Below are 22,069 nucleotides of genomic sequence, written 5' to 3' on the forward strand. Positions count from 1 at the left end.
CACGAAAGACAGAACTTTTGTGTGTGTGTTTTCAAGAGTCCAGAACGAAGCTAACTTTGTCAGGGGGTGAGATCTTCTGTGATTGTTCCAAAAATAAAAGCCCCATTTATTGTGTCCACCCTGTGCCTGGCACTGTGCCAAGCATCTTACATGTTTTAACATATTAAATCCCTATAAAAATCCAGTGTCATATCACACTATTCTTAGGTTTATTTTACAGATGAGGAAACTGAGATTCAGAGAGGTTAAGTAACTCACCCAAGGTCACACAGCCAGGAAGTGTTGGAGCAGGGATTTGAAGCCAGGTCTGTTGAACTCTGCACTCTCACCCCAACACACACACACACACACACACACACACACACACACACAGGCTCCATGCCCCAAATTCACCGAGTGTCTTTTCCATTGTTCTCTAAATATAGCCAACTGTTTCAGCTTCTCCTCTGGGACCCCTTATGCCTGCCACCCACATGTCAAGGCTCAGCTAAAATGTCATGAAACATAGAAGGCTTTCTCGATTACAACCAGCTCTACCCCCCTTCCCCTGCCCCAGCCCCGTGGTGGGACCCATCCTCCCCTCTGAGCTGTATGAGGACCAGAATCGTTTCCACCTTAGAAAACCCTGCAGTCCCAGGAGCCAGAAGCTCCTAACTCGAGGAAGACTGTAGCAATCCTTTGCCAAACAAATAGATAACGAACGGACTCCTCCTTGCTCTGTGCCATCTTTATCCGGTACGCCAGCCATTCCCAAAGGGGTGATTTTACCCCCGAGGGGACATCTGGCAGTGTCTGGGTACAATTCAATTGTCATAACTCTGGGGGGGGCCACTGCATCTAGTGGGTGGAGGCCAGCAACGCGGCTTACCATCCTATAGTTCACAGGACCGCCACCAACAGAGAAGGACCTGCCCATGATGCGAACAGGACTGAGGCTGGGAAGCCCCGATGTGCGCCTTCTGTCTCAGCGACCCATGCCGTGATGGGCTGGGAGCCCCTACAGGCAGGGGCCACTATTACTTTGTCTTTCTAGACCGTGCACCTGACACAATGAATGAATGAATGAATGAATGGACGAATAAAACTCAGTGTGCACATTGGGGTCATGGAAACCACATAAGATCAGGGGATTGAACTGAGGACCTGAGTTTGGAGTTGCTTATTAGCTGTGTAGAAAAGTGTAGACGTGTGTGTCTGTATAGAATTGTTCATGCTGGATTATTGTGATTGGCCCCAAAAAAGCTATGAGGTCAAAAAAAAAAAAAAAGACAAACCAAAGTACCCACTAATGGTTTGGTTTGACAAACACGGCCCTAGAGAACTGTATTCTCATTAGCCCTGTTCTGCATCTGAGGTTTTTAAGGTCGTTAGGGAAAAACTCCCTGGTTGCTCATAACTATTGGTTTACTGTCTGGGGCTCGGGAGAGAGAGGGTGTTTACTCATCTAAATTCTTACTGATCACACAATTTCACAGTGGGTTGAGTAAATTGTCACATCCAGGTCTTTTCACATTAAATACAAGTAGAGGTATTTTAGTGGAGAAACAAGAGTTATTCCGGGAAACCCTCCAGAAAAGACTCTTTGGTTATTAGTTAAATGGAAACAGACAAGGAAGAAATATGAATGTCATGACAATGAGAAAAACAGTTCTCAATTAATTGTAACACAATTTACGTTTTTCACAGTTCAGGATCTTATGTGACATTCATAATGATGCTGGGCAGCGAGTACTGTCCCCGCTTTATAGAGGAAAATACAGAGGTCACAACAGCTGGGCCAAAGGTTTCCCCAAAGTCCGTGTTGCAAGGGACTGCAGCTGGAGGGAAGAGTGGGAGCTGGCTCACGGTCAGAGTGGCCTTGAACATCAGGGGCCCCGGGCAGATGGAGCACCCCCCTTCTTGGTGCAGTGAGCATCTCAAGATCATCTCAGCAAGAACAGCTCGGCCACCCTGCGGGGGACCAGCCAGTGGAAGTGGTGCTTTCCAAGCTCAGTGTTTCCCTGGGTGATACTTAAACAGCCCATCAGAAGAGGACGGGCAATTGATGAAAAGAGATCTGTTAACTATAAACTAAAATGCCAGAGACCACAGAGGAGGGGAAAGTCTTCATGGGCAACTGAGGGCAGTGGAGTCCCAGAGAGCTCCGGTGGGCTTAGAACAGGCTCTGTCTCCTGGTCGCTGAATTGACTGAGTGCTGCGGCTTTATTTTCATACTATTTCCTGGGAAGAAAGGGAAACAAAGAGTGGTCTGTTCATTTGGGGTTCATTTTGTCTGTTGTTTTTTGTAATAGTTGGGACTTCCACAAAGAACAGGCAAAGTGTGCATTCACGCCAAAAACGACGGAATATTCCAAGATTATCGTAAGCTTGTATTTGGCTGTTTTCAGTTCAGAATTACCAAGCATGCCACAAACTTCCAGTGTTCTAGACAAGAATGATAGAGATGGCTCGAATTTGCATTTTATACACAAGAATATAGCCTGATATTTGCTCCCCCTTGATGTGGAGATTGATGCAGCCCCCCTGCAAAATGCATGTGCTTGTGTTTAATGAAACAACTTCAGACTTTGATCTCAACCCATCAGCATGGTAATTATAAGTGTACTAGCTTTCCGTGGTCCCTTTTTATCAAGTATAACGATCCCACATAAGCAAAGTAGGAAGTTCTAAAATTAAAACTAGGAGTCATATCCTGGAGAGGCATGGGGAAGTTTCTGGAAGCCGGTAAATGGCCATCTCCTGCCTTCTTCTCTCCCAGTCTTCCTTCGCCCCTTTAGCAGCGCATCTGGTGTGAACCGAGCAGCAGATTAGATAAGGTGGCGTTGCCCTTCATCGGCAGATGGACAAGTTCAGCCAGAAAGATGTCCAGAGGGGTCAGGACACAGCTGTAACCCGGGACCTCCGGCTTCTTCCCTGGGCGTGGGTCTCCGTCTCCAGTGTTGAAAGGACAGATGTTGAACCATATGTCCTGAATTTAAGAACACAGAACAGTCTTCCGTTCCTAGTTTTAGTGATTGGGTGCCCTTTTCCCCGTGAATGGCAAGGCCGATACGGCTGTGTGCCCAGCAGCACTGTCCGTGGGTTATCCGGGACGGCTGAGATTGGGCGGGCCTTGCCTGCCTGTGGTCACACAGGCCCAGGTGGCTGTCGTCCGGATGCCTGTCCAAGGAAGCACCAGCCCGGCCACTGGTGGCGAGGCCTGGTGCCGGCCCAGGCCCACAGGTGCGCTGTAACAAAGCCGCTCCGTGCTGGGCATGCAGAGAGACTTGCTGGTGAAGGTCTGCAAACGGGAGGCTGCTGGGGAGAGTGCGCGTGCTTGCTGGAGGGTCAAACTCAGCCAGGTCTTTCTGGGGTAGCTCCTGCCCCCCACCTGCAGAACGCGTGCATGAGATGCTCAGGAAGACACGCAGACCCCCCGGGGGGCTGAGGGGAGTCCGCCCGAGGAAGTGTGCGGAGAGGCTGTAGGAGTGCCCGCTCATCAGGACGCCTCTTTCGGGACGGCTGGTGGCGAGGCTGGGGGGTAAGACCGGGGGGGACAGCCCTCGCTGACGGAGGCCCCCGCACTGCGGCAAGCTCCTCTTCTCCTTCAGTCTGCTCCTTCCCTCGGTTGCCAAATAAACCTCATTCCCACGGTTTTCTGGAAAGGAGGGCCTGGCCCAAGACACGGTCACATCAGGTGTGCCTTTGGGTTCCCTCTCCCTCGTGATCTAGAGCCTTCTGTGTCCGTTCCAAGATGGATTAGACGCTCTTGTCCACTGCAGACGTTCATGTCCCATCTTTCCGGCCAGAAACACCTGTTCCCGGTGAGGGGGGTGGGCCTGGGCCCCTGCCCCTCTCCAGGGATTGTGTAAGGAGCGCTGGCCCCTCACCTTTGCTCCCTCTTGGGAGCCCTGGACAACCTCCCTCCTCCTTGAAAATGGCCCCCCCGCCCGCCTGTCTTCTCACGAAGTGGCTCCCACGTGACGTGAATTACAAGAAATTCACCCATTGTTCCTGGGCTTGAGTTTTAAGAGTTTTGAAATGTGTGTGTAAATATATAAATGTACACATCTAACTGTGAATCTCTGTCTCCACTGTTGTGGGAGAGGGCTGGAAGTCACAGCGCAGCATCCTCCGGTGGGGGAGAGGCCGTGGGAGCCCCACTTTGCCCCAGGGACACCCCACCGTCTCTGCGGATGGCGGGTGCCCTCCTGGGACAGCCGGCCTTCCTTCCCAGGCCGTAGAGAGCGGAGGGTGGTGGGGGGGTGGTGAGGAGCAGGTGCTTCCCAGCCCCCGGAATGAGGTGTCGGAGGAAGCCGGGCCCTCCCCTCCCTCCCCACCAGCCTGTGCCCCTGCTCTGCTTGGCGCCATCTAGGGGGCTTCTGACCTGGTTTTTCTTTCCCTCTCCCACAGGGGCGGATCTGTAGAAAGGCGGGCAAATCAAAAAAGTCCTTCAGCCGCAAGGAAGCCGAAGCTACCTTTAAGAGTTTGGTGAAGACGCATGAAAAGTACGGCTGGGTCACCCCGCCCGTGTCCGATGGCTGATGTGTTCGACGTGTGGGAGACGCTCCAGCCACCTGTCCACACACACGAGTTCCCGACATCTCCTCCTCAACGCCGAGCATCCTCACCCTTTTCTACTCCAGCCGGAACTGAATCCTGAATGCCAAGGAGACGTTAAGTTATTTATGAACAGATGTGTTTACAGGGAGAACGAGGGAGCCAACGCTGTTCGGGATTAGGTTTCGACTGTAAATGAGCGGCCATCTCGAAGTCACTTTAGAACCGGTGTTGAGATGGTGACATTCCCCAGCCCGCCTGCCCCTCCGCCCGCCCCCTCACACTGCCCTTGGCTTCTTCCCAGACCGCAGCTCCAAAGAGCAGGCAGGAGCCCCAGGGCCTGCTGCTCGACCCACTTACTGTGCACGGCACGTTCCCGTGTACTAGGAACGCCCTGCATCGCTGTGCCCTTTGTCTCTGTTTCTCTCCCGGGCAGGTCGACATAACCTGGAGACGTGTCTTTCTGTGGCCCCGTGTGACGACATGTAGACCTCATTCGTGCTATGACCTTTGGCTCCTGAAAACACAAATTTCATATCGCCAGGTTCTCGTGATTTAGAACAGCAACTGCCCCCTTCGTGAAAATGTGCTCTGTCCGCCGGCGCAGCGCAAGCCGCTGTCCCCTGGCAAGGCAGGGCCCGGGGACGGACGGCAGGGCTGCTGGAGCCGCCGTGGGCTCCCCGGGGCTCCGCGGTGGGACAGCCTCCTCGGTATTCTGGAACGCTCCCACGACACCGCATCCGTGTTCCTGTCTCCTCCCAGCTGGTCAACCCACCACCACGAGCAAGAGACAATTTCCCGTTCCCTGAAGTCATCGGACTCATTTTACTCTCCATGCTAGTGACAGGGAATGCCAGGACTGCCAAAGGACACCAAGGGATGGTCCGAGGACTTGCATGACCGGGTCTGTTCCTCACCCTCCTGTCACTTGTGTGCCCCGGGGGCTGGGCTGCGTGATGCGTGAGCACCCTCGCCGTGATAGCAACTCCCCGTTACTCCATCGCCCACACTTTCATTTTTCTCTTCTGTTAAGTTACTTAGAACTTTCTAAGAAACTCCATGAAGTGAGGAAACACTGTTTATAACAATACATGGGAAGAGGTAAAATGTTCATCCCAGGTGGAAAACCTTATTGGACGCATTTTAAATAAAATCATCCATACCTGACATACTGCTTCGAGAATCCAATCCCTGGGGGCTCGCCTTCCCTTTAAAACATTCCATCTGTCTTTAAAATTCAATATTCCAAATACCGTGATGACATTTTCCCGCAAGTTACAAAAAAATGAGTCTTAGGAACCCATGGTCCGAGCAAAACTCCAGTGTGTTAACATGGTCCCCAGCAGCAACCGGGGAGTTAACAGGAAGTGTGAAGGGTTGATTTGGCCAAACTTGGATTTTGCTGATTATATTTTCCCACTGTGAGGGAAAAGAAATCTTTGCTGATTACATACAATTCTTTGGGCAGTTTTGGCTAAATCAGGGACCTGTTCACTTGTCCAGGGTTGTCAGAGGTCCAAGAGACCTGCCCTCAGAGGACAGGGGTCAGCTCCCAGCACGACCGGCCATTCACCAAATCTACCCTTTCCCGCTGCTTTTATTTATATTTTTAAACACTTTCTCATGTGCCCCTAATTCACACGCAGCTCTGTCCGGACAAGATGGCAGCGTATTGAGGATGCGTGGCTGCCTGCTCACCTTCCCTCTGAGTAATAATAGTTACGAAATTCGATGACACTCCTTCATCTGATCCTCCCGAGTGGAATTCTCCATCCTGGAAACCTGACATTTAGCGCATGGTCTTGGGCCCTCGGGCTACTTGTGGTCATGGGATTACTCTGTGGGTTCCCAAGATACAGGACAGAAGCAGCTTGCTGGGGAAAGCACCTGAGCTTATTTCTTTCCAGATGTTTCCCTCTCCTGATGCAAAATGTAAAGCAACTTTCTTTTAAGAACCATATGGATGCATTTGGATATATAGAGAGTATAGGATGTGTATAGACACATAAAGTATAGAACGTGTATAGAACCGTATGCAGCGTATCTCCAGGCTGGCTGCTAGCTGATTAGAGAACGTGTCCACAGCAGTTTGTGGGTTATGTCCCACCTGAGGGGCAGCCAGGAGGTTCGTGACCCCCTGAGGGTGGGCTCGGTCGCTGCCAACAGCGGTGGGGGGAGACACCCCGCCCAATCCCAAGACCCCCGCACACCCTGAATTTGATTTCTTTTGCATGTGACTTCCATTAAGTTTGCCAGGCACTGGAAGCTGTAGAAGAACTATTCTTCAGTGAAAGAAGTGCCATTTTTCACTTAAATGGGTAAGTTTTTCTCATTTTCAAAGCAGTGGAGAATAGTTAAAAATGCGACTATTGCTTTGACTCTGAGCTGGAAGAACTCCCTTTTCAGCGGCTGGAGGCATCGTAAGCCAACAGGGGAGCCTGGCCGTGGCCGTGTCCCGCTGACCCCGCATGAGGGGCCTGCCTGCCTCGGAGCCCAGGGTGGAGGGAGGCTTCCTGCAGACCCAGCAAGCGCCTGGCGGGGGTCTCCTTTCCACATAGGCCGAGAGCGCCGTCCTTCTTCAGACAGACAGCCGGGGGACGATTGGACGGGGCTGCAGACATTCATGTCCACCAGAGGCTACAGAGCCGGAGGAAGGAAAAAGTCATGCATGCTTCTCCTGCGCACCCGGAGGATTTCCTGGGCCTCCTGCAGCCGTCCTTGGGTGGCCCCTCCACTGCAGGCCACGGGCTGTTCAAGTTCCACGTGTGCAGGAAGATGATTGGCCCAACCCCCCCCCCCAACACACACGCACACGCACACAGGACGCACACGTATGCCCTGGAAGACTCACAGTCTCTAAAATCCATGACTCAGGAAAAAAAAAAAAGAGGCTTTAGGCCCCACTGTTTTAGTTCCCAAGTTCACTCTATCAAAATTCAACCTTATTTCTTGAGAGGGAAATCTGAGGACTAGTGACAAAGACCCGATAGAAGGACAGGTGCCCTCCGTGTCTGTGTGAATCGGCAGGTAAGTCCACCTGCTCGAGCCTCAGTTTCCTGGCCTGTAAACTCCTATGGGATTTGTGTGAGAACTGACCTAAGCCGTGAGGGAAAGTGCTTGGGAAATCCAGAAATTGTCACGTGAACATTGTGTGTCACTTTTCCAGTATGGGGAACTCTATGTTAAACAACGGGCTTTAATTAGAACACATTTAAATAAAAGCTCTAATTGAATAATTACAATGATTCAAATAGAATTAACTTGTGATCATATGGTGGTATTTTGTCCCCAGTCCTCTACTGTAAGTCAGTCAACCAAACTTACTGGCCATCTCTCCACTCACTCTGACATAGGGAAGAGACAAATTTTAGACATGCCTCCTTCCCTAGAGGAACTTAAAAGACAAGAATAACACACAGGAGGGCACCTGGGTGGCTCAGTCGGTGAAGCATCTGCCTTTGGCTCAGGTCATGATCTCAGGGTCCTGGGACTGAGTCCCGGGTTGGGCTCTCTTCTCAGTGGGGAACCTGATTCTCCGTCTCCCTCTGTCGCTCCCCCTGCTTATGCACTCTCTGTCAAATAAATAGATAAAATCTTAAAAAAAAAAAAAAAAAAGAATAACAGGAGCCACCAACGAATGAGTGGAGACCTGAGGCAGCTAACTGCTACACTGCACTGTGGACCTTGTAGACTTTGTCCGAGCCCAGAGGTTCCCTGAAGGTGGTCAGGCCAGGCTCCATGGAGAAGTCAGGGCTGAGGGACAGCTGAGCAAGAGGGAAGAAGGACAGGTGTAGAAGTGAGGGGGGGCCAGGGATGCCCTTGTAGGGGACACGATGTTCGTCCCCGTTGGCCCTGGAGGGGACGCCTGGGCAGCTCCTTGCCACTCTCACCTGCAGTGGCCTCTCTATAGATATGATTTTAGGAGGCAAGACACATGCTAAACTTACAGCCTAACCTGGGGTGTGGGGCTGGCCCCTTCTCTAGAATTATATTTCAGTGTTTTATCTGAACCCTTCTAACAACATGCAAAATTTTAATGGAATTTGCTTTCTAGAGGGGCAGAACTGGCTTCCCAAGTGCAGTGAGGGTTGAACCACGGAATCTGGGATGTCACTTAGTCTACCTTCAGACACTCTGCAGGGGAGGAAACAAGCCCAGATGGGTTGAGTGGCGTTTCCAAAGTCGACTGGAGGGGTGAAGCCAAGGCCACCCTCTTCCTGGTGCTTTCTGATCCTCCCTGATGCTCCCCAAGGACCATGAGGCAATTCACATGGCCCACATTCAAGAGCACACTTTTGAGCTCACCGTTGGGTTGACCTTGAGCCACAGGCCTTCCCAGCTAGTTGGGAAGCACCCAGAGTGATGATCCATTACACAACAAAACCAAATTGGTGAGAAGGCAGTTTGCACTTCCAAGTGCTCTAGGGAGCTATGGCTTGGAGCTCAGCCCGCGGGATCATAATTAATACTCTTTTCCTCCAAAGACATTAATATAATATGCAGTTTTCCTTAGCTTTATGTTATGCTCTACCTTATCTTTGTGATTTTTGCAACCTCCAGTTTACATAATACAGAGTTTCACTCAACCCCAGGATCCATCTGACCCACACGATGTGGCCAACGAACTGGAAAGGCCAAACAAACACTGTTGGCATCCAGGGAGGCAATAAACGATATTCCCTTGGTTCCAGAAAAAACAGAGGAACGAAGTATGCTGGCAAAGAGATGTAATCAAGGCAGAGTACTTGAATAGAGTGTAGATACAAAGGGAAGCAAGGTTTAGTTTCAAGGTCATAAGAGGGCTAGACAAATAGCAGAGTGCCCAGGGGAGGGAGTCAGGTTCCAAGGTCATCCTCTTGGGTCAGTAAGGCGGTATGTGTTGAAGGAGTAAATATCTGCACTGCTTCCCACTGCAGACTGACCCTGTTTCTCCTACAGAGGGTGCTTCCTCTTTTCTTCCACTGGAGGTAAATTAAGTGGTCGTCTGCTTTGTAGACATGCATTCACTTTATATCGATAGATCTTGGTGATGTCAATAACTGAGCAACAATAGAACCATTGTAGCTGGATGTGCTTGGTTTTATTCCTACTCACCTGTTCCACCAACATGACCTTGTTTCATGCACATTGTCTCCATTATGACCGTAGTAGGATGCCAATCTACACATCTTGGGCTCCTGTGAACTCTCAGACTGTCCTCACAATTCACACTGAAGCTTTGGTGTATACTCTTTCTAAAGTTGTCCAATTCTGTGGTCCTCAAAAGGAGGGGGAGGAAATAGGAAATAGGAAAGAAATGTTGACTTTCAGAAGAGGGTGAATGCATGCATGAGTCAATCTAGAGGCCCTGCCCTCAGGGGAAAAACAACAATTCAGAAAAGCAAGACTTTAAAACCAATAAGTGTCTTTCCATTGAACGTTTGTTGAAGTCCTTGCCTGGTCTATGTTCAGTGTTCGCAGGAATGTCTCTAAGTCTCCGTATGCATTTTCCAACGTGGTCCATCTCGGGTGGCTTCCAATCATGTGCTGCCCTCTGATCTTTTGTGCTTGATTTACTTGTGGTTTGCTAACTCAGAACTTTGAAGCATGTCACGAGTATTCTCTACAAAAATCAATGAAATATAACTGAACCACATCTAATTAAGCATCACTATGATTTAGATTTCTCCTTCAGCTTCCATTTGCATTATAAAGATCGTTGAACATGTTTGCCAAAGAGTCCCATTAAAGTTGAAATTGTGTGCTTAGCACAATACTGTAGCCTAAACTAAGGCTCAATTACAGAGACATTCCTCTGAAAAACTGTTATAGAGTAGCAATTCTAGAATGTGACAATTTTCACACACCCTAAGTTCAATCTGTTTAAAAGGTATTACAGCTAATTTTTCACACTAGTATATAAATTGGCTTCTAGTTTTTATTTTAAACTGTTTATCAGAGAAATTTCCCAGCCTTTATGTCAATATTGAAATCATTTTCCAATCAAGAGCACATTCTTCTTTTAAAATCTGAAAATGTGACTGTGTTAGTATTGAGTAGGTGAGGGCTCTGGGATCAAACAGCCTTGAATCCACCCTCTGCCTCTTCTCACACGTGGACAAGGAACTTAGCCTCCGAGACACTCAGCTGCCACTTTCTCACCTAAACTAGGAAGTGAGTATCCACTGTGGAGGGTGGCAATGATGAGACAGGCAGTACGTAGGAAGCATGAAGCCTGTGCATGGCCTGGAAGTGATATTCAATATGTTATTTTAGAGATAACAGTGAGAGTGATCTGGCATGACCAAATCAACAGCTTGAGTTGCATGTTGGAATCTACTTGAGGTTGTCCATGTCATCCCTTTGGGGGAAGGCATGGTAGAGCCATCCTCAAAAGGCTGTTGGTTCTGAATCTCTCTTGGGCAATGGAGGTGAGAATGTGACTGGACACTCTCCCCAGAACGTACTAAGCTCCTGCTGGGTGGGGGAGTGGATGGCAGCGGCTTGGGTAGTCTCTGTCCAGGGACATAGTTTTCTCAAGGCAGAAGTTAAAGACCCAACAGGATTGCACCTGGACCCTGACACTAAGAATTTAAGGTATGGTTTCTGAGTCTATAGGTAGGGGCTGGTCAAAAAGCACAAAATGCGGGCGCCTGAGTGGCTCAGTCCATTAAGCATCCAACTCTTGATTTTGGCTTAGGTCATGATCTCAGGGTCCTGGGATCGAGCCCCACCTTGGGCCGCATGCTCCATGCTCAGCAGTGAGTCTGCTTCTCTTCCTTTCCCCTGCCGCCCCACACCTATTCACACTCACTGTCTCTCAAATAAAGAAATAAAATCTTTAAAAAAAAAAAACCGCACACAATGCATGTGCTTGACCTCTGCTTTGTTTGTCCCTTAAGTGTTTATCTTAAAGAGTTCTATTCCTGCCAGAATAAACACAACATATTCATAGAAACAAGGTATTTTTCCTTGTTTCCACGGGGAAGTGGTAGAGATACTGATGTGGCTCTACACAATCTGACTGCCAAAACGGAGATTTTTATCAGCCGGATGGTGTTTAGTCTGCTCTGCCTACATGGGGAGGGATCCTGGACAACCATGCAGGGATTGGCCAGGGTAGAGACAACAGGGTCAGGATACGGTGGTTTTGGAAGTATAACTTTTTTTTGTTTAAATTTATCCCATAACATTTTTATTTATATTTTTAAATATTTATTTATTTATTTATTTGAGAGAGAGAACAAGCGGAGGGGAGGGGCAGAGGGAGACGGAGAAGCAGGCTCCCCGCTGAGCAGGGAACCCGATGCAGGACTCGATCCCAAGACCCTGGGATCATGACTTGAGCTGAAGACAGATGCTTAACTGACTGAGCCACCCAAGTGCCCTCCCAGAGCATTTTTAAAAGATTTTTGGGAGGGCCATGAAAGGTTTTCTGATAAATGATTTTAAAGGTTAAACCAATTAAATAATTCTAGACAACATGAATAAACTTTCCCGTAGCAAACCATTCCTATTTTTTTTTCTGTTCCTACATTTACAAAGCTTTTAATTTCTCAAAGACCTCTTAGAAATACCTTCTCATATCCTCTCCGTAGGCAACGCTGCGAGGAAGATTTGAGGCAGCCCTGGCCAAGCTCAGAGCCAGGAAACAGGTGTGAAAAGTGTGAATTGATTTTTCTAATCTGATTTTACTTAAACATGGTCAATTTGTTTCCCGTGTCACTAAAACATTACATGAAGTCAATCCTAAAACAACATTTAAGTCTCTAACTTCAGGGAATATTTCTGGCTGTGACTTTCCAGAGTTTGCCCCTTTGAAGTAATGCAGATCACTCTTCATGTGACAGGACTTCTTACTTCTACCACATTCACACGCGTGCGCACACGTACACACACGGGAAGACGCCTGATTTATGAAATCTGATGCTCATTGTTTCAGAGATTTTTTCACTTGACTCTGCTTTCCACATTTGTCGGTGTTGCTTTTCCACAAAGCATAGTAGCTTCCCAAACGAGGTACAGTTCCATGCAATCCCATGCTGCTCCTTCGTTCTCCTGCCTTTAGCACCTCCCTGGGATCCCTGTTGTCACCTGCTGGGGAGCTGGTGTCCTCTGTCCTGTCCCTGGAGCCCTGGACTTCATGGCATCCAGGGTCAGAGCTTCCCACCACACTTAAATGGGGGAATAAAAGCTGTTTTTAGTAAATGATGGCTTGGAGCTTGCTAAATTTACTCTAGAAAGTGTCGGAAATAAAAGCAAAGGCTCCCACTCCCAGTCTTCGTGCCAATGATTTATTTAACAAATGAACTGGAAAGGGCCTCAGAGATCACTGGAAATAACCCTGTCATTTACTTTAGTTCCATCTGCCCCCGGCTCAGTCCTCAGCTCAGAGTCTGTTCAAACACTTCTTTCCCAGCACACAGAGGTTTTTAAATGAGGCTATTCCAAGACTCCTAACAGTGAAAGGACTTTATAACCCAGAGACCTCATTTTTCAGATGGTGTTTTAAGGCGCAAGAAGTTACAGAGTCCAGGGTCTTCATCTAACATATTATAAACCTGGGGCCAGAAATGGGGGCCTTGTTATTTCTAGTGGTGTTACCTTGGAAGTGTAAAATATATCTACATGTGCACACGCGTGTGATGCATCGAAGAACTAGGGGCTATCTTAGAGCATGAAGGAAAAAATATGTATAAGTACATAGTAGTGGTTGAATAGTGGTCCCCAAAAAGATATGTCCAAATCCTAAGCCCCAGAACCTGTGGACTCAACTTTATTTGAAAAAAAAAGTCTTTGCAGATGCAATTAAGGTAAGGGTCCCAAGACGAGATCATCCTGGATTCTGGCTGGGGCCCAAATCCAATGACAGGCATCATATAGGAGAAAGGCACAGGGAGATCTGAGACACAGACACACAGCGAAGGTGAGATGAATGGGGAGGCAGAGACTGAAGGGATGAGTCAACACCAAGGATCGACAGAAAGGCTAGAGGCCAGGAGGGAAGCATCCGATGGATTCGCCCTCCGACCCTCCAGAAGGAACTATGCCTGATTTGGGACTGGTGTCCCTCCTTCATGGATTGGCAGCTTATCTGATGCTCTCTCACCAAAAGCTATCCCTTTGAGCTTTTCTCTTTAAATCTCCCAAAATGTTTAAGTACCAAGATGTTAGTGACATCGGTGCTTAAGTAAGGAGGAAAGGTCACCATGGTGTGACAGTGGGCTCCAGGGGTGGAAGGAAGAGAGCCGGAGGAAGTCAAAGGCTTACGGAGAGCAGACCAGGAACAAAGATACCCCCACTGAGTCAGCCACCTGAAGGGTCACACTCTTGAACAGTCCTCTTTCCTGCTATACGGCAAGGAGACAGGGGTCTAGATCTTCCCTGAAATGAGAGATTCTTCGGCTGGCCTCGAAGAAGTAATCTGCCAAGTCATGAGGGTCCACGTGGAGCTAACGCAAGGGCCTCTGGGAGCTGAGAGAGGCCCCAGCTGACACCAACAAGAAACAGGGGTCCTAGTCCCACAGGTGCAAGGGACGACAGTCTGCCAAGAGCTGCCTGAGCTTGGAAGGAGACCCCAGACTCCAGAAAGGAATGCAGCCTAGCTGACAACTGGATTGCAAACTGGTGAGACCCCGAACCGGGGACCAGCTGAGCCAGGCCTGGGCTCCTGGACCACGGGGACTGTGAGATAACACATGTGTGTAATTTTAACTGCTGAAAGTTACACAGTAATAAAGAATGAATATATCAGTCAAACCTCACGTTTTTGCCCTGCTCTACCCCTACCCGGAGACATGGAACTCCATGGTGAAGAGAAGGTTCTGGTAGAGGAGGGTGGGCCTTGCCCAGATGTGTAGTTGTGGTTTCTTTGGGGTCCTTCTCTGGGGAGGAAGCAGGAAGAGAAGCTGACATGGTTCTGCTTGGTCTGAGTAAGCATCCACCAAAGGCAACCCCAGGTCAGCTCATTTTACTAGGAAACCCCACATCAACTCCTTGGGGGGAGTGAATCACCAACTGCCCAAGTGCACCTTCCCTTTAAGCGGATTTTCCTCGACCAAATCAAATTGCTCTGAGTCATGCAGACCTGCAGAGAGGTGTTCACTGAGTCACCAGCTGAGGGCAATCGTCCCGCCGTGGGGTCCTCAGATGCCTTCCCACGGTCCTGGCTCAGCGCCTCGGCGGCCGGCCCCCCACCTGGCTGTGAACAGACGACATCTTGGGGACATGACAACATCAGGAGAAAGAGAAGCAGGACATTAATTTTGCTATAAAAAGATAAATCTCCTCCAGGAAGAAAAACCGCCAGCCCTATAAATTCATCCCCAACAACTGCTAGGAGGCGTTGCTGCCCTCTGAGAAGCAAACCTGCCGGAAGGCCCCTCGAGCCCACTGCAGGCCCACCCATCGCCGGGCCTAAAGGCACCAGGACCCCAAGGGCGGCGCTGCCCGAGACCCGGAGACTAAGGCCCCTCTCCCCTTTCCCCTCACGTGCTCCTGGTCACCCTTGCTACTCGCTCTCCTCTCTCCACCAGCAGAAACTCCGGACTTCTCCCAGGATGAACCCACACGGGATGTGCCCCCCACACTCCGTGGCTCTCAGAGCCATCACCCGTTCTCACCTGCCCGCCAGCACTCAGCCTTATGCATAGTCCTGAGGGCCTGATGGGCCCCTGTCGACGCTGGGAGGCCTGGGGGAGGGTTAACCAGGACGAGAGAACATTCTGCTTAGAGGGAGGTCAGGAATAGGGACCAGGGAAGGAGAGAGGCTCGGCATCCCCCTTGTTCTGCAGCTGGCAGCTTTGAGGGGCATGTGGGAACGCGTGGGTGGTTCTAGGCAATGTTAATTCCTTGTCCTCCCCAAGCTGATCCGGTGGCGCTAAATGAAGCACTGAGTACTGGTGAAATCATCAAACTGTGGTCGGGTCCAATTCTCTCACTGAGATAAGGAGGGAGGAGCAGTGCCTCCAGACTTGGATCTGCTTCTGACGGGTTCCTCTGGAGCCGATGGTCCCAGCGACCATGCCCACTCGCAGGCCCAGGGGTAGGGGTGCACCTGGCACGAAGGCCCCCTGGCCCTGCGGGGTCTGCTGGTGAGACGGGCCGTGGGAGGGCACCTGCCTGTCGGTTCCAAGCCTGACACACAGGACTGGCATTTCTCAAGCACACGCAGCCCACAAACCAGCCACATAAGCAGGGCCTGTGCAGAGCTCACCCTGTAATTACTTCCTCGCTCACGTGGAGAACTGTGTTTTGTTTCTTTCAAAAGCTTTCTTTCCTTCCCACAATTTACATGTTGGGCAGAGTAGGAGATGCACCAACAAAGGCTTGCTGTCCTGCTGGGGCTGCCGGGCTGGGACCCACACTTCAGGTGGGCCGACGGGGCCATCAGGACATGAGCCCTGGCAGGGAGCACGGCTGCGTGGGCCTGCAAGCCACAGAAGTCATACGGAACGGGCCCATGGTGCCCACGGGAGCTTCCTAAGGTTCTATTCGCGTGGGTTCTTTTTTCTTTTTTCTTTTTTCCATTTCAGTAGAGGGAAAGGCCATATATATCCTATAATTTTTTACTAAAAGCAAAAGAAAAAAAAAGAAAAGAAAAGGTGCCAGAGCAATGAGAGAGGAGATGGGGACAGGAAACAATGTGACAGGACACCCAGAGGGCGTCTGTCTGAGCGAGGAGGGTAGGGAAGAAATTCGGAGTACTTATGGTGCTGTTGCTGAACCAGGCAAATAAAGGGGAGCAAGGATGGGAGATCCCCTGGTTTACCCCGGGCTGGTAGGGGGCTGAGGGACAAGGAAATAAAGAAAGGCTCCTGCTGGAGATCCTCCTCGCTCCCCAGCGGCCTCTGCAGGAACATTGCGGCCCTGCGTGCGCTTCGTGCAGGGGTGGGGCGAGCCTGGGGAGGACGCCTGGAGGTCCCCACCCGAGGCCCAGGCCAGCCTGCGGTCCGCAGTCTCGGGGCCCATTTACCCACGGGCAGCCGTTGGTCAGTCGCCCCCCCGCCCCGGTGGAATTCCCGGCATATGAGAAGATGGCTCACAGACCGCTCAGTGCTAAAGCAGGGGACACGCCTGTACTGTGGGTCAGGCACACCCTGCCCCCGGGGGGCAGAGCCCAGCCAGTGGGACTGCAGAATCACTGCCCCCTGAGACGTGCCAGAGGACGTCCTAACCCCGGAACCTGTTGCTCTGTGACCTTCCACAGCAAGAGCAACTTCTCAGCTGTGATCAGTCAAGGACCTTCAGCTGGAGATGATCCCAGATTATCTGGGTGGGTCCAGTGCGACAAAAGTGTGATTTATAAGAGGGGCCGGAGCATCACAGAGATGGGATGATGACAGAGGCAGAAGCGCGAGTGACACAGGAAGGGGCCACCAGCCAACGAGGGCAGGCGACCTCTAGAACCCAGAACAAGCAGGATGTGGCTCCTCCCTAGAGCCTTTAGAAGTCACAGTCCTGCCAGTGTCTTGACTTTCGGATTTCTGATTTTCAGAAGTGTAAGATAACAAATGTGGTCCTGTTAGAGCAGCCCCAGGACACCAACACCCCTGGGTGCACCAGAGCCCACTGGCAAAGCTGCAGGTCCCGCGGGTGTCCGGGGCAGCGTGGCCGGCTCGGGGAAGGGCCCAGACAGTCGCAAGCCCGGGCCGTGCATGGAGTGCCCCCCACGGGCAGGCGCGTCCGTGATGCTCTCCTTGTCACCCAGCCGGGCTCCTAGGACACAGGAACGTGCAGGGGAGGCTGATCCCAGGAAAAGGCTGACGGGGCAGGGGGAGGGGAGCCCAGGCACCGTTCTGGGACCCGGGGCTAGGAACACCTGAGCTGTCAGCCCCTAAGCCCAAACCTAGGGGAGCAGGTCGGATAGAGGAGGCCACCGTGGAGGGTGCGACCTCTTTGTGAGCTGCCTGAGAGCCAAGGGCCCTCCCTGCAAGCCTTGGATCAAACCTCATCTGCCCAGCGAGGCCCCCCAGACATTGATTATCTATAACCACAATCTCCCTCCACACCGCCCCGCTCCTGGGCCCCTCCTGATGGCTGTGCTCCTCACAGCATTCACTGGGGTTCTAGAATGGGGTGCGTCCACAGTGCACCCCCAGAGCCCAGAACAGGGCCTGGCTTGGAGGAATGCCTCCCTACACTTCACCCCTTCTCTGGCTGTCTGCCTCCCTACGAATGTGGGCTTCCTTCTATCCCTAGTGGGGGCTGTGGGCCACCTTCCACGTGTTTGGCTGGTCCTGCCCTTCCAGCCCTCATCGTCTTCCCCACGCCCAGGGCCCTCCTGCCCGCGCTCCTCCGGCACCCCGCCCATCACCGCACCTGACCTGGAGGCCACAGCGTCCACCCTGGCAGGGACCGTGGGGGTTCCCTTCTGGCAACACACAGCGGGTGCTCAGTAAGCGTCTGTGAGAAGAATGAACAAAGGTTAAGGAAGTGAATTCCCAGGGGTTCTGATGGGGCCGCAGAGAGGGCTGGCCCTATAGAAACTCGGAAAAGGATTCCTGGATTATTAAACCACATCTCTTCCTACAGGGATGCACTTCGCAGCCAGGAGGGTTGCCAGATCCAGTGGAAAAAAAAAAGGAAAACACACAGGAAGCTCAGTTAAAAGTTCAACTTCAGATAACAATGGATAACTTTTTAGTGTAAGTATTGCATGGGAAATACTGATATTAAAATTTTTTTAATCTGAAATTTGAATTTAATTGGGTGTCCCATATTTTATCTGGCAATTTATTTCACCTGTCCCCCCAGTGCATCCCAATGACGGGCAGAAGCAAGACTCTCGGGAAGCGCCGTGACGACGTAGGTCTAACAGCAGCTGAGCTCAGGCCCTGCCCCGACAGGACGGCTGGCTCGCCCTCCGTCCCCCGCTCCCGCCTCACTGCCTGTCTGACCCCACAGCCCTGGCTCCCTAGCACAGCAGGACGGAGGGCCCTCCCCTCCCTGCACCAGGTCCCAGTGCTCGGTCTGAGGGCACCCACAGGCTGGCTGCAGTAAGCCCCTCTGCCCACCGCACCCTGGACCTGGGCTGCCACTCTGCATCCTGTTCCCTGTGCAGGGAGGGGGGCTGGCAGCAAGTCCCTAAGCTACCTTTAAAAAATGTGCAGCCCCAAAGTGCCTACAGCAGGCGGTTGGGATAATTCAGGGGCAGCAGGTGACCCATGAAGCTCGGTGCGGCGTGCCTGGCAGAGCGAGCTGAAGTCAGCACAAGCCCTGCTTTCTGGTCACCTTGATGCTCCCCACGGCAGAGGGGAGATCCTGAGACCCGGCCCTGGAAGTGGGAGAAGGCAGGACCCCAAATCCTCTGCCATGTTCAGGAGTGGAGCAGTGGTGAGTTAGGAGACTGAGGCTGTTTCTTCTTGCTCAGGAAGAGCATCATGGGCCCACAGTTCCTGAGCTCAGGCAGCCTCACCCCAGGTTTCCACACCCCATGACGAGCGTGTTCCCCTTCCCCTGGGCCCCCACACCCCATGACCAGCATGTCCCCCCTTCCCCTGGGCCTCCACACCCCATGACCAGCGTGTCCCCCCTTCCCCTGGGCCCCCACACCCCATGACCAGCGTGTCCCCCCTTCCCCTGGGCCTCCACACCCCATGACCAGCGTGCCCCACTTCCCCTGGGTTTCCACACCCCATGACCAGCATGTCCCCCCCCCCGGGCCTCCACACCCCATGACCAGCCTGTCTCCCCTCCCTCCCGTGCCTCGACACCCCATGACCAACATGCCCCCCCTTGTCCTGGGCCTCCACACCCCATGACCAGCCTGTCTCCCCTCCCACCCCGGGCCTCCACACCCCATGACCAACATGTCCCCCCTCCCCCCCAGGCCTCCACACCCCATGACCATGTGTCTCTCTGTCCTGCAGACCTCTCAACAGGACCCATTTCACAGGGAGGGTAATGGAGTGAGGCTCTCCTAAAGAACCTATGTGTCTGCCTAGAGTCACTGCTAGGAACTTTCCAGAATCAGGAGCCGTGGCAGGAGCTGTCCAGGAACATCAGAAGTGAGCAAATACAGACTCACTTTCCATGTGGCACTGGCGCCCTGTAATTCCAGAGCACAGTTCTGGAACCTTGGCCTGCCTGTGACCGTTTCTGATGATTTCCCAAAGGCCCACGTGGTCCTTCCACAAGTCAGCGCAACATGACCTCCGTCCTCTGTTGAGCGATACGTCTAGAGGTAGCGTGAGGCCGACAGGGCACGTCTGCTTCGGGGCCGTATTTCCCGAGTCTCTCCCCAGGTCCTGAGGTCCCGGTGTCCAGGGTCGGGCCAGTGGTGTCTGAGCCGGGGACAACCACCAGGAGTGCTGATGACCAGCTTGATGTCAGCCCCGAGTGTCCTCCAGTGCCCCCCAGTGCGCCCTATCCATTCAAGGTGTTTCTCCCCACTGACACCTCCAGGGGTGCTGGCCCCAAGCCTCCCCCCGGGGAGCCTGGTGGCCAGGGCCGCCGGGAGCCAGGCGCCGAGCACGGTGAGCTTTGCGAGAGCTGGTTCCACGCGGCGCAGAGCGAAGGCCCGGAGACGGATTCTGCAGAGCAAGCTGGCTGGAACAGAGCTGGCGCCTGCGTGGACTCCTGGATGCAGGTGACGTGGATGACTCTATCACTCACGGAGGAAGGAAATGGCATCCGACAGAGACACGCTCGCGCCTCCCGGGCCGATGCTGGCAGCCGTGGTATAGACGGGTCCACGTGGATCCGGGAGAAACAGCCACCACATCTGCGTTGCCGGGACCACAGGAAGGGAGTTGATTTTAAGTCCAGACCGCATGCTTCCCTGCTCGTGCTGTCCAGGAGCGGTGACATCCTAAAACCTCTCCCGCTCCAGCGCACCCAATGAGCCTGCGCCGCGCGTGGTTTTCCAATGCGTGGTTGAGCTTACAAGACGATAAGGAAAAATTCAGAAGAAACAAATAAGGCTAGACCCCAAATCTGGAGAAGTTAGGAGGCCCTGAGCCAGAACCCTGCGTGATTCCTGTCCCCGGAGGTGTCTGTCTGGATCCGTGGGGACAGGACTCAAAGCCTTGACGAGACACCTGCCCACAGCCCGGACGCCCGAGGGACTCCCCTCCGGTAAAGGGGAGGGAGGCCAAGCTGAGTGATGGACGCACTGAGCGGCACCTGGGAGAAGCTCCTGGAGGGCAGGGAGGAGAGAGCTCAGGCTCAAGGGGCATGGGAGGGGGGACAGAGCCACCGGAGGGTACTCGGCAATGGCGGCCAAGGGCACCAACGCTGGAGGCCACGCCACCGCCCCGAGAAATCCCAGGATCTGCTGCACTGGGGTCGAAGGCCGGAGGGCTCTGTCACCAGGAGGCAGGAAACAGGTCGTCGGTGGAGGTGGGGGTCACCAGCCCGGCTGGGTATAGGGATGGAGGGGGACGGGGTGACGTCCAAGCTCTGAGGGTCTCACACACTTTGCATCACATTTCAAGAGAATGTGGGGCTCAACACGGGGCCAGGGGCTCAGGCAGGGGGCCCAGGTTCCGCCAGAGGATGCACCAGCAGACCCCAGCGGGTGTTCTGAGCGGGACAAGTCCCATGGGCAGGGCTGATAGAGGAGATGGGGAGCAGGGCTGGGGTGCACGGGGCCCCGGGCACGGGCAGCAGCGAGACTGGCCTGGTCCCAGTGGGGCCCTCGAGCTGGAAGCAGAGCTGAGAACGTGATGTGATTGACTCGACCCCACACGGGCGTCTGAGGCTTTATGGGTGGAGCGTGCTTCACTCCAGACCAGCCCAGGACGGGGAGCGAGCTTCCAGCGGAAGACACCGGGGGTGGGCTGTCTCAGGAAGCTTCTCGGCCGCCACAACAGACCACCCCAGACCAGGTGGCGTCAGCAGCACGCACTTTCATGTTCTCATCGTCTGGAGCCTGGACGCCCAAGATCAAGGCTCAGCTTGGTTTCTGCGGAAGCCGCTCTCCTTGGCCCACAGGGGACGGTCTCCTGTTTCTCACACGGACGGTCCTCTGCACGCGTGCCCGCTCTCACTTCCTCTTCCTAGGAGGACACCGTGCTCCGGGGTTGGGGCCCAGCCTCAGAGCCCACATTAGCCTTAACCACCGCCCACCAGGCCCCATCTCCTCTTACTCACGCTGGGACTTAGGGCTTCAACACAGGAACTTGGGGGCCAATAGTTCGGTCTGTACACAGGCTGAGGCAGAGGACATGGGGTCAGGGTGGGCCCCGGATGGCCTGGTGCTGAGAGCCAATACAGCGCAGCAGAGTTCGGCCCTCCAGCATCCTGAGCAAGCCCTGAGTGGGGCTGACAGGGCTGCCCCCAGGATGGCGCATGCCCCCCAGCCTGTCCCGGGCCAGACGCTCTGCCCCTCATCCGCACCCTGGTGCCCTGGTTCCACTGCTCCCCGGCTGAAGCCTAGTCCCGGTGTCCCGGCCACGTGACCCGGGGGACGTGCGCTCTCACCCACCTGCCACAGGACCAGGGAGAGCATTTCTACCCTGCTTTCGAAGGGACGCTCCCTCTGGTGGGTTTTCTTCTGTTTTATTCTTTAACTTCTGATTTTTTTCCCTTTTATTTCAATTTCAATTTG

At 52.9% G+C, this 22,069-nt stretch overlaps 1 protein-coding gene across 1 annotated transcript in view; it reads left to right on the forward strand.

Moving 5' to 3' along the window:
* The window catches only part of UBE2QL1 (ubiquitin conjugating enzyme E2 QL1), a 36,552-nt gene extending 30,846 nt beyond the window's left edge, over nucleotides 1-5,706 (forward strand). The window contains exon 2 of the mRNA XM_036104217.2: nucleotides 4,393-5,706. Within this exon, the coding sequence (XP_035960110.2) occupies nucleotides 4,393-4,524 (132 nt within the window). The 3' untranslated portion in view covers nucleotides 4,525-5,706. The remainder of the gene's footprint in view (nucleotides 1-4,392) is intronic.
* The last annotated feature ends 16,363 nt before the right edge of the window (nucleotides 5,707-22,069 follow it).

This window comes from Halichoerus grypus, chromosome 2 (genome assembly GCF_964656455.1).
Source record: "Halichoerus grypus chromosome 2, mHalGry1.hap1.1, whole genome shotgun sequence".
Classification (NCBI taxonomy): Eukaryota; Metazoa; Chordata; class Mammalia; order Carnivora; family Phocidae; genus Halichoerus; species Halichoerus grypus.